The following is a 16,471-nucleotide window of genomic DNA, read 5'->3' as shown; positions in this document are numbered from 1 at the left end:
TAAATGCAAATTTGTCCATGTATGTAGATACTTTTCATTGTTTTTTTACATTTTCTGAATCCGAGTCTTGTGCGATATATACCTGGTGTGTTTTAGTGCTCTGGTAAACTTTATATGCAAGAAGATACAAGTAATCAACTCTTATCAATGAATTTAACGTCTAATGAAGTGTTAGACATCTATTGATTAGGAAACCTCAAACGGGTCTAATGCAAAAACCTTTTCCCATTCCCTACATATATTTCTTTCATATGCAGACAACTGTTTACAGAGAAAAAACACATGTGAATCTACAGTACAGTACATGCCAATTTGTCCATGTTTGTAGGTACTTGTAGGCACTACTATCTACTTTTGGCAAATATCATTTGTGTCTAGTACCTGCTACTAGCTAAGCACACCTTGAATTCCAACTAAACTGTCAGCGGTTTTATTACTTTTAGGGTTTTGTGATACCAGAATGAATGACTTAGAAGAATGTGTGGAGAGAAGGATGATATCCCTTTATAAAATAAATGTTCAACATTACAGCTAACTCTGTGCTTAACCATTTAAAGAATGTTTGCCATTATGTTTTTGTCAGTTAAAAGATAAAACACCACCTCCTGTTAAGTATATTTGTGTATCTTTTTAAGGTTGCAGCACATTAGGAATTTGCCTCTTGTTCTCTTTACTGTTGTGTTCAGAGGTTAATGTCCAATTCAGCAGATAAAACAGCCTTGAAACCATCCTAACCCACTAAACAAATATCCTGCATTTCACATTCTCCTAAGGATTCAGTACCTGTAGCTTTCTGAATCATTACCTCGAACATAATAAAATACGCTTTTTGAGCCTAGACACAAACACGTGGATCACGGCAATTGTCATCCCATATAAATGGAATTTTATCAGGACCCAAATGTATAGGAGTCTCTTTATCTTTGTTTTGAATGCATTGGGATAAGAAGTGTTGATAAATCTGTTACTGTGCCTCAGTCGGGATTAATCAGCCGATCCCCATTTCTCTCCTCCTGTAGATCAAAAGGGCAACAACGCAGAATTTCTACAGCGTGCCTGTCAATGACATTTCTATTTCTGTCTGCTGATAAATCTGCGTGAGACAGCCTCTCTGTTCTGTGAGCTACGGCCTCATTTATTACAGCTTTAAACACTTTCCAGAGTGCTGCGCTGTCACTGTGTTTGTGTGTATGTCAGAGGAAGGAAGTGTCTAGAGACCATCTGTGTAACCATGGCGGAGCTTTCCACCTGTGCAGACCGCTTTGTTTTGCAGCTCTCTGAGTTTTTTGGTTTCAGATTTAATGACAGAAAATGTCCCGCAGCTTAACGAGGTTTTCTTTTTAGCTCTGATCTTGCTGCTTGCTGCGTTTGCCACACTTTCCCTGCTTGCTCTGTTCCCACAAAATATATTTTTTTATCGCTGCTTTTCCACTTTATTGCATTGCTATTTCGCCAGGATAAACAAATAAGGCTTAGCTTGTCAGAACCATAAACAAGATTGTTATTCATCTGTAGCTTTCTATATTTAGACGGTAGGAGTGTCTGGTTATTTATTCTTTAATTAGAGAAATGATGAACGCCATTACAGGGTATTCAAACCTTATCATCTCTATTCTTCTGAGTTAACAGGAGGCAGTCGATGGAGAGGGAGGAGATGCTGAGAATCTGCTCGTTATGTGCCAAACGGGGACGAGTCGTCGCTGCCTAGTCATGGCAACAGGCATCTTAATTTGTGCGATTGTGTTACTCTATCCCCCTCCCCTGCTGTGTGCTGGGATGTCAAACAATAATTATAATGTTGAAGCTTTACCTTTTGCCTTCCTGGCTCAGTCTCAGCAAACAGTCGAGGCCTGATTCAAATGTAATGCGTTCTGGGTGAACTCTCTATTGTGCTGTTTTGCATAAAACCAAGAAGGGCAGGAAGGCAGGGGAGTCTGGGCGCTCAGCAGACACGCTTCAGATTGGGGACTTTGATTTTGTCGACAATCAGTGGATGCCGTACTGTTTGCTGAATCATGGCAGTTTGTTGGAACAAGCCATGCAGTTGTTGACGGACTGCGTAATTGTTTTTCACTGGTTCAGACTTTGCCCCGGCCCTGAAATGAAAAGGCCCATAAAAGCCGTAGGGACTGTCGGATGAAGGTGTGTTTGCTGTTCATATCCAGGAAGTGTACAGGTCACTGAGTCTGGCATCATTATTTGATCATACAAACCTATTAAAGTCACCCTTGTTGTTTATAATGGAGCCTTATACAGGATAAAAACTGTATAAGGGTTATAACACACAACCTTACAGACAGATGGATCAAGAGAAAAATATATGCCCTTATACCAATTCAAGCAGTAGTCCTGCATGAATCCTATCGTATACAGAGCTGCAACTATAAAGTACACAACCCCATTGAGTCGTACTTGATGTTTGACGTCATTCATGCCTTAAAGTGGACCTATCATGCTATATTATAATAATATAGTGTAGGACCATACCTATATAAGGCATATTTATACTTTTTTTTTTTTCAAAATACCAAACAGATCATGCATTTTAGCCATGCCTCATTTTGCTCAAATTGCACTTTTTTTACCCCTGTTTTTGCAAGGGCTGATTCTGTGAGAACAGCACCACCTACAGGCCTGGCATATGTACTACATCGTCTCCAGCGCTTTCGAACGGCAATAGAGTGGCGAAGTCCCTCCCCTTCCGGTGGACCTCCATGGGACCTTATTTCGGAAAAATTATGTATTGAAGTCAATGGAGAGAGAGATTATCTTTCGATCCCGTTTGAATTGTGCCACGAATTACACATATGATGTTTGTCAATTTAAAAGATAATTTTGCAAGTCAAAAAAAAAAAAATGTGTCGTAAAACTGTGAAGTAACACATTTGTTTGTGTGAAACGCTCAATGAACTACATCTCTGGTCAACAACACACGTCACCAAGATGGCCATTTCTCCCCCGGGCTTAAATGGTGTATTATAGAATGATCACACCGGTGTGACAGTACTCTTCAAAGGGTTCACGAAATATGACTACTACTCTTACTGTTTAACATTTTGGGTTACTTAATGTTACTTCATGTTAAGGCTAATACAAATGACAAGGCTGTAATGCTAACTAATGTGCTAGCTACTAGCTAGCTTGATCCAGACACTCCTAGTCCTTTCATCAGACGGGAAGCGAAAGAACGAGCAAGACCCATTGCTGGTATGAACAACCTGGTACTAAGCACACAGGCATCTTGTTAAAGTTATCTTATCTTAGCCAGCGCCATATAGATAGATTCTATCTATATGGCGCTGATCTTAGTGGAGGAAAACAATTGACATCACTTACGCGACTCTGGGATTTGTAGTCTTTCTAGTTGCGTATTTTTCATAGTCTTATATTTCAACAGTTTTACGACAAACTGTGACTTTTTTGACATGGAAATGATTTTTTAAGATTGACAAACATCATATGTGTAATTCATGGCACAATTCAAACGGGATCGAAAGATAAGTTTTCTCTCTCCATTGACTTCAATACATTATTTTTCCGAAATAAGGTCCCATGGGGCGGAAGTAGATGGGCGTGACTTCGCCACTCTATGGCCTTGGCTGTCTCCTCCTGATTGGTGGAGTTGGCCCAATAGCCGTTGCGCCACTTCTGTGACGTCATTGAAGTGTTCAAATCTGGATCAGTTTTTATCAGATCCGTTGCAGCCCCTTTTTTAGAGATTTGGGTATGGAGGAAAATAGAGAGGGTTGTGTTTTCTGACACTTGGTGAGTTCCCTGGAACACCGGGGACACATATTCATGTATAAAAGACGTACAAAAGTGCATTTTGCATGATAGGTCCCCTTTAAGTGATGTTAATATTTCTTTAGATGATGTTGCCCGTCGTGTCTTGTACTGCTTAAGTGCTGTCGATGACATATTTCCATGCTGGTGGACAGGAAAGCTGTATTGTGCCCTTTGAGGTCATGTTGACATGCACTTTGTGGCAGGTAGCTTTCAAATAAATGAATTAATATTTCCACGCACAGTCACAGTGCTGTAACTTCCAAGACAAATCTTCACTAAAACTGAATTCTTATTTTTTCAAGGATTTGTGTTGTTATTTTTTACAAAAAGTGATGCTCCTGCCAACAATCAGCTTCTTTTTTTCTGTTAGCAGTTTCCTACGTTCTGTTGTGCCTTGCATTGAGAAACAAAAGTGTCCCAACACCGCAATCAAGGGTTACACAATTTCTGCTTTAAAGTGGAGTTGCATTTAGCCAATTATGCTTTTAAGGGAAACATATTTTCTCCTGGATTGCATTTGTTTTTGACTTATCACAGTGACTTTCCAAATTGTAGTACGCAGAAGTTGTCTTTGGGAGGAAGTTGGGGTTGATTAATGTATCAAAAAGGGACTTGTCATTCATAGCTGCAGTTTTATCAACTTTTATTTGGACCAAACACTCAAAATACATTTTCAGTTTTCTACGCATGTGGAACGGGGGGCAATTTCTGTCTCTTATCTGGCACACTTCTTCATGTTTGCCTTTGTGTGTGTATACATGTTCACCTTTGCTCTTTACATGTGCACACTGTAATTACCTCAGCTTAATGAGATGAGATATGCGCTGAAGCTAGCAAGCTGAACTGGTGTGTGGCCATAGAGCTGATATGAGCGCTCATTTCCTGTCAGATCTGACAGGAATTGTTGCCCAATGTAAATTTCCTGCATGATATGACACCTACCATCAGCATGTGTGGCATTTACTCATTCATTTCAAACAGGGGCTGGTTGCTTTTCCTATAGGAGGTGAAATAATGGATGTGTGTGTGTGTGTGTGTGTGTGTGTCTTAAATCTGACCCACAGTATCTTGTTGGTGTCCTCACTCGGGTTCACACAAGTGATAAAATGGAAACCAGGGTTGTTTTGACCGAAATAAATCGGTCGCAGAGTCTTGACATTAAGTTGAACTCTTTGATGCGTACGCTGCCTTCAGCTCAACTGATCCCCCTCATTGAGTGCTGAGTCTCCTGGCCGCCCCAGCCAAATGTCTCCATTGATGTGCTCTAAATAAAACACTTAAATGTCGCTCCGCACGTGACACTTGGGAGATTTATGTGGCATTTATGTCATTTACTTTCAGAAAAAGGATATAGGGCCCAGGAGTTTTCTGGCAGCACAGGCAGCTCTACCCATTTGTGTAATGATATGGGAAGAATTCCAGTTATTGGAAAGCTGTATGAAAATCTAAACGCTCCTCTCCTCCTGTCTGTTAAAATATGACAGAAGCGGCAGCTCTGCTTTAGCCTTCTTACTTTAGAAATCTGTCACAGACGGCTGTCATCTTGCGTGCAGCCAAGCAAGTAATGTGATTGTGACAATTGTGTCTCTTTTGCCAACAGATTGAACATGCTGCAGGTTGCATGAGTGACAGATATGGGGTCAGCAAAATTATCTTTGCAGACTTTCACTGTGGTGTCACTTGTTTGCCTATTTCGTAAGTATCTCCATCGTTTGATCAACAATATATTTAGCCTCCCACTGTCTTCTCAGCTAAACTTTTCCATATAATGTGCACACCGTTGTCCAAGTCAATCAAGTAACGTGTCAATGTTGCTTCTTATAGACCGAACAGTGACCGCTGAAGGTGCCAATCCGGAGGTCCTTGGAAAGGTGGGAGGTGTGGTGGAGTTGGAGTGTAGTTTCACTCCATCAGGGCCGGATACTGTGCCATCAGCGTCCCTGCATGTAGTGGAGTGGGTCCGAAAAGGACTGGACATCCCCGTCCTGATCAAATTTGGATCTTATGTGCCTCGCCTACATCCACAATATGAAGGTAAGCACTATGGGAAGGATCACATGTAATCCAACAGAACATTGTAATGTTAAACTCATCACTTCTCTTCACTGTGCCACAGCAAATGTATCTGTTATTGTCTAAAGGACATATTGTCTCTCTATATATTCATGCCGGATCTACATGTACAAATGTCTCGTTATTTTTAACCTGGCTTTCATTATATGGCTTCATGTAATTTGATTATGATGCAAATGTTATGTACTTTGATGCATAGCTCAAGGACACACTTTTTAAGTGAGCTTACTGCTAGTGTTCATGACATCTGGGAATACAATTGGGATGTTACACTTTTTCCTTTTGGATTTCAAGTTATGTCAAAGTTATGTAAACAATGTTCTTTAACCTAAACAACAATCTTTTCCTGAACCTAGAAAAGAAGTGTCACCCTAAACTTAGTTTTAGACATTACACCAGCTTAAAAACAGCATGCTAACATCTTCATTGTTACTGTTATTAGCATCAAGCTAATCTGAATTGCTTATTTAGATGAGTACAGCCTCTTACAGCCAATAGAAAGCCTGTTGACTCTTAGTCTTGTTTACTGTTCACCTGCAACATGATGTTAAACCACCATATGCATATTTGAACAACAACAAAATTGCTAAGTTTCTCACAATAACTTAAAGGTGGGGTAGGTAAGTTTGAGAAACCGGCTCGAGATACACTTTTTGTTATATTCCATGGAATGCTCTTAACATCCCGATAGCAATGAATATCTTAAGTGCTTTGACAAAAAATCCATAAAAAAATGTCATCTGTGGAAGCCGTAGTACTGTAAAAAGCACGACCAATCATTTTAGCCTTAAAAACTTATCTCGTGCCCTCATTGGTCATATGCTCGTTCGTGTGTGTTGGAGGAGGGGCTCTGTAAGGAAGTGGCAGATTTTTTCCGGCTGTGTATTTTCAAATTCTAGCGATCTCGAGCTGGTTTCTTCAAAATGACCTACCCCACCTTTAAGTAACAGACCTTTATGCCACCATGTATGTGATTCGAGGCCAGAGAAGGTTGAACATGAATAGAATGAGGATGGTTTCGACATGCTTCAGTTCACATTTCTTCTAGTGAAAGAATATAACTGGCTTTCAGAGGATATTCAGTATCACACCTTGATGGCCTTTCAAACCTGCCTCAGTGGGAGCTACTTTTTAAAAGGAGTTAAGACTCTTGCATTGCATCATCATCTTTTGTTCACTTTCTGCCCACAGCCCCCAGAACAAAGACAGTCTGGGGGGAAAATGATCCTCAATGGACCAAGAATACCTTTGTGTAGCTCCTGTTATCCTTTAAAGTCACACACAATGGGACTAGTGTGGACAGAGGAGAGCATGTCTAGGTGGCTCCGATCTTCCTTTTCTATCAGTCTTTTTTATTTTCCATAGAGTTGCCTGAAGAGATATTCGACCTTTTGACTTTTCCAAATGCTATTTGAATTTCTGCTGGAGCGCCATGGTTTTGACTAAAATGCACTCCCCCAGCAGGCATGATGATACCACTTCAAAGAGGGACATAAATGCATTCTTTTTAATATTCAGGTGGGAGCAGCTAACTACCACTTACTATTGATTTTCAGCGAGTTGAACACAGTCATTAGGAGACTTCAACAATCACTCTTTCACATAACAATGAAACAATTAGAGATTTAACCTTATAAACCCTAATTACCAGCTGTTGCATCAGTCATTAAAAAGTCAAGCTGTGAAGCTAAACGTCGCTCAAACCAACAGAGCTTGATTTAAAGTCTGTTTCCAACAATGTCAAATATATCAGGCTGAAGTTTAGGGAAATGTGTATAAACGGATACAAAATGACATTTAGTATGCACCCATTCGAGGAAGTTTTGAAATATTTTACTCACTTTAAACATTGTATGGCGTCAATGAAAAGCTGGCACTAGCTGATACAGAATGTGGTTCTCTTTTCCTTTAAAACTTTAAAGCTCCATACAATAGGGGAACATAAAAGTAGAAAAAGGCCCATATGTCAATCAGCAGGTCCCTAAAAATGCTGCATATTTCTATATTAAATTCTCTCCAATATACAGCCCTATTTAAAGGGGCACTATTATGCTTTTTTGGGTTTGCCCTTATATTTATTTCATGAAAAGTCCAGTGTTATTCTTTGATTTTCTGACTCATCAAATCAATCAATCAATCAATGCATTTGTCCATATCACTGCACTTCCCTTTCCTTTATGAACACACGGCCTCAATTCCCGAACAAATATTTAATTATCACCCATCTGGTTTGCTACCAAGTATGTACAGCACCAGGATGATGTAAGTGTGATTGAGTCGAAATAAAACAGAGGTGCATATGTCCATGGTAATGACAAGTGCACCAGAACCTGCTGTAGGTTCTCATGCACAAGGTATTCCTCTTAAATTGTTATTTACATTTGCATTCTCACGTTCAACACAATAGAGCTCTTGAGCACAAGGGAATCAAATATGGGAGGCTTTGGTTGGATAGAAATATACTTACCGTAGGATAAATTCTTTGTTTTGTTTAGGGATTTGTTGACAATAAAAGTATTGAATGTCGCCAGCCTAATCCTTTATACCACTTTATTACAACCTGGAAAGCTCTTTGATGTCACAGATCCATTGGTTGCAGTGCCACACAGCAAACAACAGTAATCACTACAATGAAGTATATGTTTGTCAAAGGATCAGAACCTGCTTTCGGCTGAAACAAGAGCATTCCTTATTTGAGTCGAATGCCACTCCTTCGCCCAAGCCCAGCAGGAAATAAGATACAGACATTTACATAGCAATAAAGTCAGGGTGAACCTTGGCTGATGAATTATCGTGAGTGGGAGCGGGGCAGGCTTTAATTCTAGCCCGGGCTCTTAAGAGACAGTAGCCTTTTTGTCATTAACTGTGCAGACAATCCTTCAACGTGCTCTGATGTCATACTTCATTACTTTGGCTCTTTGTTACAGAAGAAGCGAGGCAATATACTGGTGGTAAAAAACCCTAAATATTTGCCTAGCCTCTGGCCCATGAATTCACTTCTTGTAAGCTTCGCTAGACCATAAAGCACAATAAAGGGCCTTGTTATAAAAAGGACAGGTTTGCTAATCACATGCCTCTCAGGTGACTAGCAGAAAGCTGCTAATACAAAAAGGTTTGAAAAAAGATGCTTTGTCCATTCTGATGCTGAGCTCGGGGATTTCTCACAGGTACTGGCTGGTGTGGGGAGTAACAGGTGCCGCATGGGAAACTAACGCTTTTAGAGGTGGATCAAGTAGTGTGGATTTCACCCCACCCCCCCCCAGGCCATGACTGTTCTCGGGTGTCTCAACGGTTCTGGACCCAGAGTCCCACTGTTGTTTAGTAGGTGCGATTCTTATGGTTACCTGAGATATCCAAGAGATTCACTCGGCTAAGGTTCTTATGGCACCCACCTTTTTTTTAGCCGTTTGTCACCTTAAAACAGAAATTCATTGTTCCTGCAGTTTTTGTCAGTTGCTTTAGACAAAAGCGTTGCTTAATGATATGTAATGTAGTGTAATCCTTGGTGTCAATTTTTCCAACTGGTGCTCAGTAATGCAACGCTACTTTTTCATGGTTTTGCAACATGATTGGATGCTGTTTGGTTTTGGTCTAACAAATTGGATCTGGTCAGTTCAGTCTCAAGTAAAATATAAGTCTATTTAATGATTTGAGGCATGCTAATTAAATAATGGGCTTTTCGGTTTTTTGGCTTGGGCAAAGATATCTAATATTTTCAAGTAAAAAAACTCCAACTAAAGTCGAATGTCATTGGTGTTAAAATCCAAGTTTAGTTGCGAATCGCTTTACTCCCACCATTGCTCCTTATTCATCACCTTAAGACAGGGTCAATTATTTCCATACCCATAATGAGTCTTAAGTCCTTGCACTTAATTCCAAAGTCGAGACTAACACGTTTCAAGTCCCAAACCTTGAGTTTCAAAATTGCGCTATTAATCAAATGTAACGGCATTCTCGAAGTGGTGCTTAGTAACCTAACATTAGGTCTTCATGATTTTCCTTGCAACCTGATTAGATGCTGTCGGATTGGCCTATACAATTGGATTTGGAAAATGGAGGCTTGCACTGATTTTTGTGCATCGACCCGTTAGTTATTATCCCACGGTCTCCCTCGACAAAAAGCAATGGTATTTCCTTATTGGATTTGAGTAAATTGCAGAAAAGAAGCATTCTGGCTAACACACACTTATCTACAGGTTTTTTTCAACAGGATAATCTCCACACATTAACATCACTGACATTTTTGAAGCGTAAATGCAATGGCATGAAAGTAAAGAGCTAATGTAAGGCTATAAACAAACTACATTGCATCACCATCGCTAAGCTAAAGGCGGCTAATGTTTAGTGTGATGAGGTTAAGTCTTTTCATTTAGTCACTATTTAGCAACCCCCATTTTTATGACACATGGAAGCTTTGGACATTCACCAGTGGGGTGTTTACTGATGTATTTTATAACGTGGAACATTACGTGAAAATCTCTTAAGCTTGTGTTAACCACAGGCCTTATTTTAGGCTTCTAACCACAAACATGTTCAAAAAACCATTGACTTTCAGACGAGGGAACTGGAAGTGGTAAAATGACAAGTCATCTCCAGGTTTTAGGACTCATTCCTGCACCACTCTATTAACTTTGGACTAGAATAAATGAATATCTTCTAATGGTAGTTGATCAGTAAATAAAGGGTAATTTATGGCACACCATAACATACTTTGTCATATTTGGGCTACAGTTAAGACAACAAGTATTAAGTCAAACGTCCAAGTCAGGAGTCATTGGTGTTAAAGTCTGAGTGGAAGTCTTTTCTGACTTTGTTGAGTTTAGAGTAATCAATTCTGTGAATCCACACCGCTGCCTTAAGAGGATACAAATCAAACTTCCTACAGTCCACCTCATCCATCAATATGCTTTGTGTTTCACCGTGTGTGCAGCTACTAAAGTGTGAGATACATCAGATAGCTGCTCCCCCGAGGGTGTTAACAGCTAAAAGGGTTTAAATGTATTTGTTGTAATAGAGCAGTAAAGATCAAAGGATTAGTCTGTGCTCTGTGAACAGGACAGAAAGTCCCTCCGCTCCCATACAGCTGCTGACTCCATAAAAAGTAAATACAGCTGTCTAAATGCACTGCTCTACCGTGCACATCCCATCACAATCAGCAGGAGTGTGTGTGATCTGAACACATTACACGCAGTTAACAATGCTAATGAGCTTCCTTTCCCACATAGACAAACATGAGGGTTTACCCGGGGATTACTCATATTTGTTAGAGCAGCAAGGAGGCAGCTCGATCGCACACAGCGGGGTTTAATAGAGCAACAAGCAGCAAGGAGTGAAACTTTATCTGCTTCTTTTTTTTTTTAACCGGTACCTGAATGCCTCCGCTTGCCAAGAGCTGACGACATCCCTCAGAGACGACGTTGGCTCCCCGCCCGTGAATATCACATTCTCAGGGCCATAAACGTCTGTGTCACACAATGCAGTATCGAATTTAAATAATTGTTCATAAAGAGCGCTGTCCAAAACGAATTCTTTCCACATTGATTCCCCAAAAGACTCGTTTGTCATTTGTAAACTTTGTCTCCAAAATGTTACACATTCATTTTGGGAGAAGCAAAATCAATACATCTGGTGCAACCTTCCCTCTGAATAAAACTGAGAAGAAAGTGCTGCTTTTATCGTTTTAAGGGCCTGCTTCTATGGTTGCTTTGTGCAAACCCATTAACTTGTTGTGTGCACAGGAATGCTTGCTTTTGTTTCACTTTGAAGGTTATTTGTAGTTCAAAGCCTGATTAGCTTCATCATTTGCAACGCTTTAAAAAAAAAAAAAACAGACCTAAAAGAAGCAAGGACAGGAATGAACACAACTTTGGTAACGCTGCAAAACAAATAAATAAAAGCTGTTTAAAGTTGAATCCAAGAGTCAGTATCAGAAGCCCTTTATTCGTATGGTATTAAAGGAGCAAAGGAAAAAATGCATTGAAAAGGAAAAATAATAGACTGACTAATCGATTTAAAGAGGCCCAATATGCTTTGTGGGGCTTTCCCTTTCCTGTAGTTTGTTATATAGGTTGTTGTGGATGTCAATGGTCTGCAAAGGCTTAAACCCCAAAGTTCAGTTCAGAGTCACAAAATACAAATATGATCCTCAAACTGAGCATAGTCCATGTTTTCAACTTTACACGAGTGTTTAAATTCACGATCGATGAACTTGGATTAAATTCCTCCCCTTTTTGAAGCTATTACCTTAAGCCACATAGCTGCCACATTTAATAATCTCCTCTAAGGCCAGTAGAGTCTGTTAACCTTTCAAATCAGACTGATGCTATCCCTTTGTAAAGAGTTGTATTTCCTCACAGCGCTGAATGGTTTCGTGTTCCCCCGTCACCTGAGACCGTATTGAGGGAACAAGCCTTCTGGGGTTGATGGTTGAGCGTCTACAGTTAGAAACAGTTCTGCAATTAATGCATTGGACAGTTGTGTGTGTGTGTGGTGTATCGATATGGGTGTGTTTGTGCATGAATTGAATTGATAAAGGGTATTGTTTAGTAACAAAGAAGTGAGCAGAGGGGGGGTGCAGGGGAGGGAATATGAGATGTTGGTATAGGGGAGGGGCTTTTACCTGTTGTAGGTATCATTTTCACTCTTATTTGGTTTCACGTGTCATGATCTAAAGAATGATTTTAGTCTTTTACCACCAAGGGTTTAAGGTATTTTTACTCCTTCAGAACATTTTGAAGCTAGCTGGATGTCAGTAAAGTTGACTGAATGTCGGAGAACATCAAGCAAAGGTGTTAGAAAAAATCACTCGTCACCGGTTTGAGCTTCAATATCAGGATACATGTATTTATTATCCTTGCAAGAATGGAAGTAGTCATCCCATACAGAGCATTTGGTTCAACTAGTTCCAGAACAGTGTCCTTCACATGCTTGTATACAAGAGAGGGTGTTACAGTCACAAGATGGAGGAATACCGGTTCAAAGCAGTATTCAATGTTTAGTTCAGATCAGCTAAGACCCACATCAGAAATGACCATGCTTGTCATATGTCTATCTCCATAGAGGCTGAATCATCATGTTAATCACATAGCTATCATATGCCTAAAACAGTCCTGATGCTCTTCTAGGTAATCATAGATCCTGTCATAAATGTCAGTTACAGTTGGGCCTTCGTTATCATTTGCTACTCTGATATTGAAAGAGTACATTCAGTATTTTCCCAACAAAAGGGGATTATTTTTGATGATATTTTCTCAACAGCATGAAAACTATTCTTACAGGGGCCACCGGAGCAGTTGTGTTGCATATAAATCAGGCCAGACTCACTTCATTCCAAAAAACATTGGCATTAAGCTGCAAAATCAGTCTCCTCTTGTTTTCCACTGTGTATCTGGCTGAAGGCAGGCACAACATATTTGTTAAGTCCAACGCTGAAGCTGGGCAAGTGCATATGATATTTAAAAAAAAAGTGGTAAGTTAAAATGGCTGAATAAATACATCAAAATGCAGCAATACAAGGTAGGATAGATACTAATAGAGAAACAATTAAACATTTGTGTGGCTAATTATTTTAATTTTATATTATATTAACTATTTATCCTTTTTATATACAAATCGATTATAAATTATATTATTCTTATAATGATTTATCTATATTTACTGCAAATTATATTATTTCTTTAATCTAAAATAAAAGAATTAATCGATTTAAATTAGTCCAATAGAGACAGAACTACTTCTACTAATTTTATAATATTATATTGTATATCATATTATAATATTTTTATGATTTATTAAGTTACTATGAATTATATTATATATATATATATATCATTTTGATTTTGACCCAGACCTATACTTTCATAATTTGATGCCTCTAATTAATGTAGTTTCTATAATTAAATGTGTTTCTATGCCTCCTATTTTATTATCTACTTTTCATTGTATTATAATAAGTTTTTCCAGAGACATTGTTTTTTATTGTTTGTTGTCTCTTTTGTTTTCCATCAACCATTCAAAGCTTAATGACCTACACTTTTCAGTTGTTGAGTTACTCGCCCAAAAACTCACTAAAACCTCAAAGCATTCACACACTTGTTTGTGCACTCTCTGACGTGCCGAGGACAAACTAGGAGACATAGATCGACACATTTCCCTTTCTTCTTTCTCTGCTTTCCCTCTCACGCTTAATTTACCTCGCATTCAAATCCCTTGTCGTGGTGCATCGTGTCATAGGGCGGCATTTGTTGGGTCGTGCTCTCACTTCACCTCCACCCTTGCCTTTTTATCCGATGACACCCAATCACGTTTCCCTGCGTCAAAGCAACCTTTCCTCTGAGGTGCTGTACTGACCTACATCGCACTGAGCGAGTAAACACACCACGGGGGAAATAAAACTCCCACGGGTCAAAGGCTAGGATTTTGAAATGCGTAATCCCTAGAGTGTTAGCTGATGTGTGTTTTCCTCCACTGTTCCCCTCCCTCCCCTCTTCTCCCGCGTGGATTTACTCCCCCTTTGGCAGCACGGAAAAGTAAATAAGGTGTGTTATCTCTGCCAACATGCCTAACTCCAACTTCCTGGTTCTTTTTCGACTGTCCCTTCCTGCCACTAAAAAGCCTAGGTTAATAATTACCGTCGCCACACACTCATCCCAGCAGCACTGAGGCACTTCCAGGTTTTTTATTGTGTTCATGTTGTCTTGTTTTCCTGAGAGAAGAGCTCAATAATACTTCCATTGACAGTTTCTCTTCAGCCGGGCCGTTCCGTGCTGTTGAGTTGCCGCACAATTGTCTGTCTGATAAAGTGTGAAAACTAGAAGGACACCGGAGAGATATGAGCTGCAGACTGGAAAAAAATATAAAGAGCCAGTATTACTAGCCGCGCTCAACCTCGAGGAAGCCTTCACCTGGCAACCAGGATTTCATTTTTGTGTGTTTGTGAATGTACTGTTTCGGGCCAGAACAATAATGCTTGGAGTGAAATGACAGGTGAAATCAGCATCAGATGCAGGCTTATAATGTGTCTCTGTGTGCTTTGTTTCTGCAGGGCGGGTGTCTCTGGTTCGCTTCACCGACCTCAGGCTGGAGGGGCTGCAGTTGGGCGACCAGGGCTTGTACGAGTGTCGAATCCTCTTGCTGGATGAATCCACGGATGAGCTGCAAAATGGCACCTGGACTCGGCTCTCTATAACCGGTGGGTGGTGTGTGTTTGTGTTGTTTTTCTTTCGCTTCATAGGAGAAAAATCAGTGATCCTAACCTTAACCAGAATGGCACTCTGAGAGACCTCTGGCAAGGCCTTTTGCCATAGTTGAAAATGACTGCGTGTGTCAGCCATGTGATTCAGATCCACTCCAACATTTAATGTGTTCTTTCATGGCCTATGCCCTTCCACTAAGTTTTATAAAAAAAAAGGCCATTCGTTTTTGTCATTTTCCTGCTGACAGACACATCCCTATACGAAAAACAAAAACTTCCCTGGGGAGTAAGAAGGACAAAACCTGCTTTGAAAATATGTAGTTTGAAAATATAAGATCAATCAATCAATCAATCAATGTTTATTTATATAGCCCAATATCACAAATGTTACATTTGTCTCAGTGGACTTCACAGTTTGTACAGAATATCAGTATGACAATACGACACCCTCTGTCCTTATACCCTCACATCGTACAAGGAAAAACTTCCAGAGAAAACCCACAGTTTAAAGGGGAACATGGGAGAAACCTCAGGGAGAGCAACAGAGGAGGGATCCCTCTCCCAGGACGGACAGATGTGCAATAGATGCCGTGTGTAAATTGAAAAGATAATACATTTGCAACATATAAAATAAATAAATGTTGCAAATAAATAAAGGTTTGAAATGAAATGAAATAGGTAGTCCAAATGTTTGGAAATGCATGTGTCTATAATAAGAAGATGAATCCACGAGGATATCCATCCAAGATTGGTCTTCGCCTGGTGTGCCAATCAAAACACAGAAAGTCCGAATGCATAACTTATAACAGCAGAGAAAGGCCAGCTGCAATTATTACATTTGATAATTTGCTCTTATTGTGGCAACTTTCTTTCCATATCTTACTTAGAACCAAACCCAATGTGAGCCAGGATCATAATGGCAGCAGGCGCGGATCTTTGATGCCAAAAGTTGCATTTAAAAGGGGAACATTGGCCTTAGGTTGCATGAAACCAGATCCTTATACACAGTCTCTGGTCCTGTCAAAATGTAATATATGAAATGTTTGGCTCTTCTGTAGAACGATACTTGAAACTATATGCAGCTGCGTGTTGTACATAATGTGCCACTTTTCAAAAGAGGATAATACATGTTTTATACATATTGGTGGGCGTTTCCCATGGCAGTGTTTGACTGACTTCTTAGGGCCAATGTTGCTATGAGACGAAATGTCAGCTACTATAGTGCGCTACTGGCTAAAGCGCATAGTCTCATATTTAAATATTATTATTAGAGTATATATATAGTGGTGACATTATAAGCCTAGTCATTGGCAGCGAGCACAAAGTGTCACTCAGTGTACAAAGGAGCGGGGTTAGCGTCAGTCTCTCACTGCAGACAAATAAATAAAAAGTGCATTTATTCTTTTATACAAATGTCTT

The 16,471-nt window shown here is 39.8% G+C and overlaps 1 protein-coding gene across 1 annotated transcript in view; it reads left to right on the top strand.

The window, feature by feature from the left end:
* Positions 1-16,471, top strand: part of igsf9a (immunoglobulin superfamily, member 9a) — a 55,204-nt gene that overhangs the window by 4,500 nt on the left and 34,233 nt on the right. The window contains 3 exon segments of the mRNA XM_034126060.1: positions 5,387-5,481; positions 5,611-5,820; positions 14,903-15,049. Of these exon segments, the coding sequence (XP_033981951.1) occupies positions 5,421-5,481; positions 5,611-5,820; positions 14,903-15,049 (418 nt within the window). The 5' untranslated portion in view covers positions 5,387-5,420.

This window comes from Trematomus bernacchii, unplaced genomic scaffold (assembly GCF_902827165.1).
Source record: "Trematomus bernacchii unplaced genomic scaffold, fTreBer1.1, whole genome shotgun sequence".
In the NCBI taxonomy this organism is placed as follows: Eukaryota; Metazoa; Chordata; class Actinopteri; order Perciformes; family Nototheniidae; genus Trematomus; species Trematomus bernacchii.
Note: the sequence above shows the minus strand (reverse complement) of the source record. Positions and strands in the feature narration are given on the sequence as shown.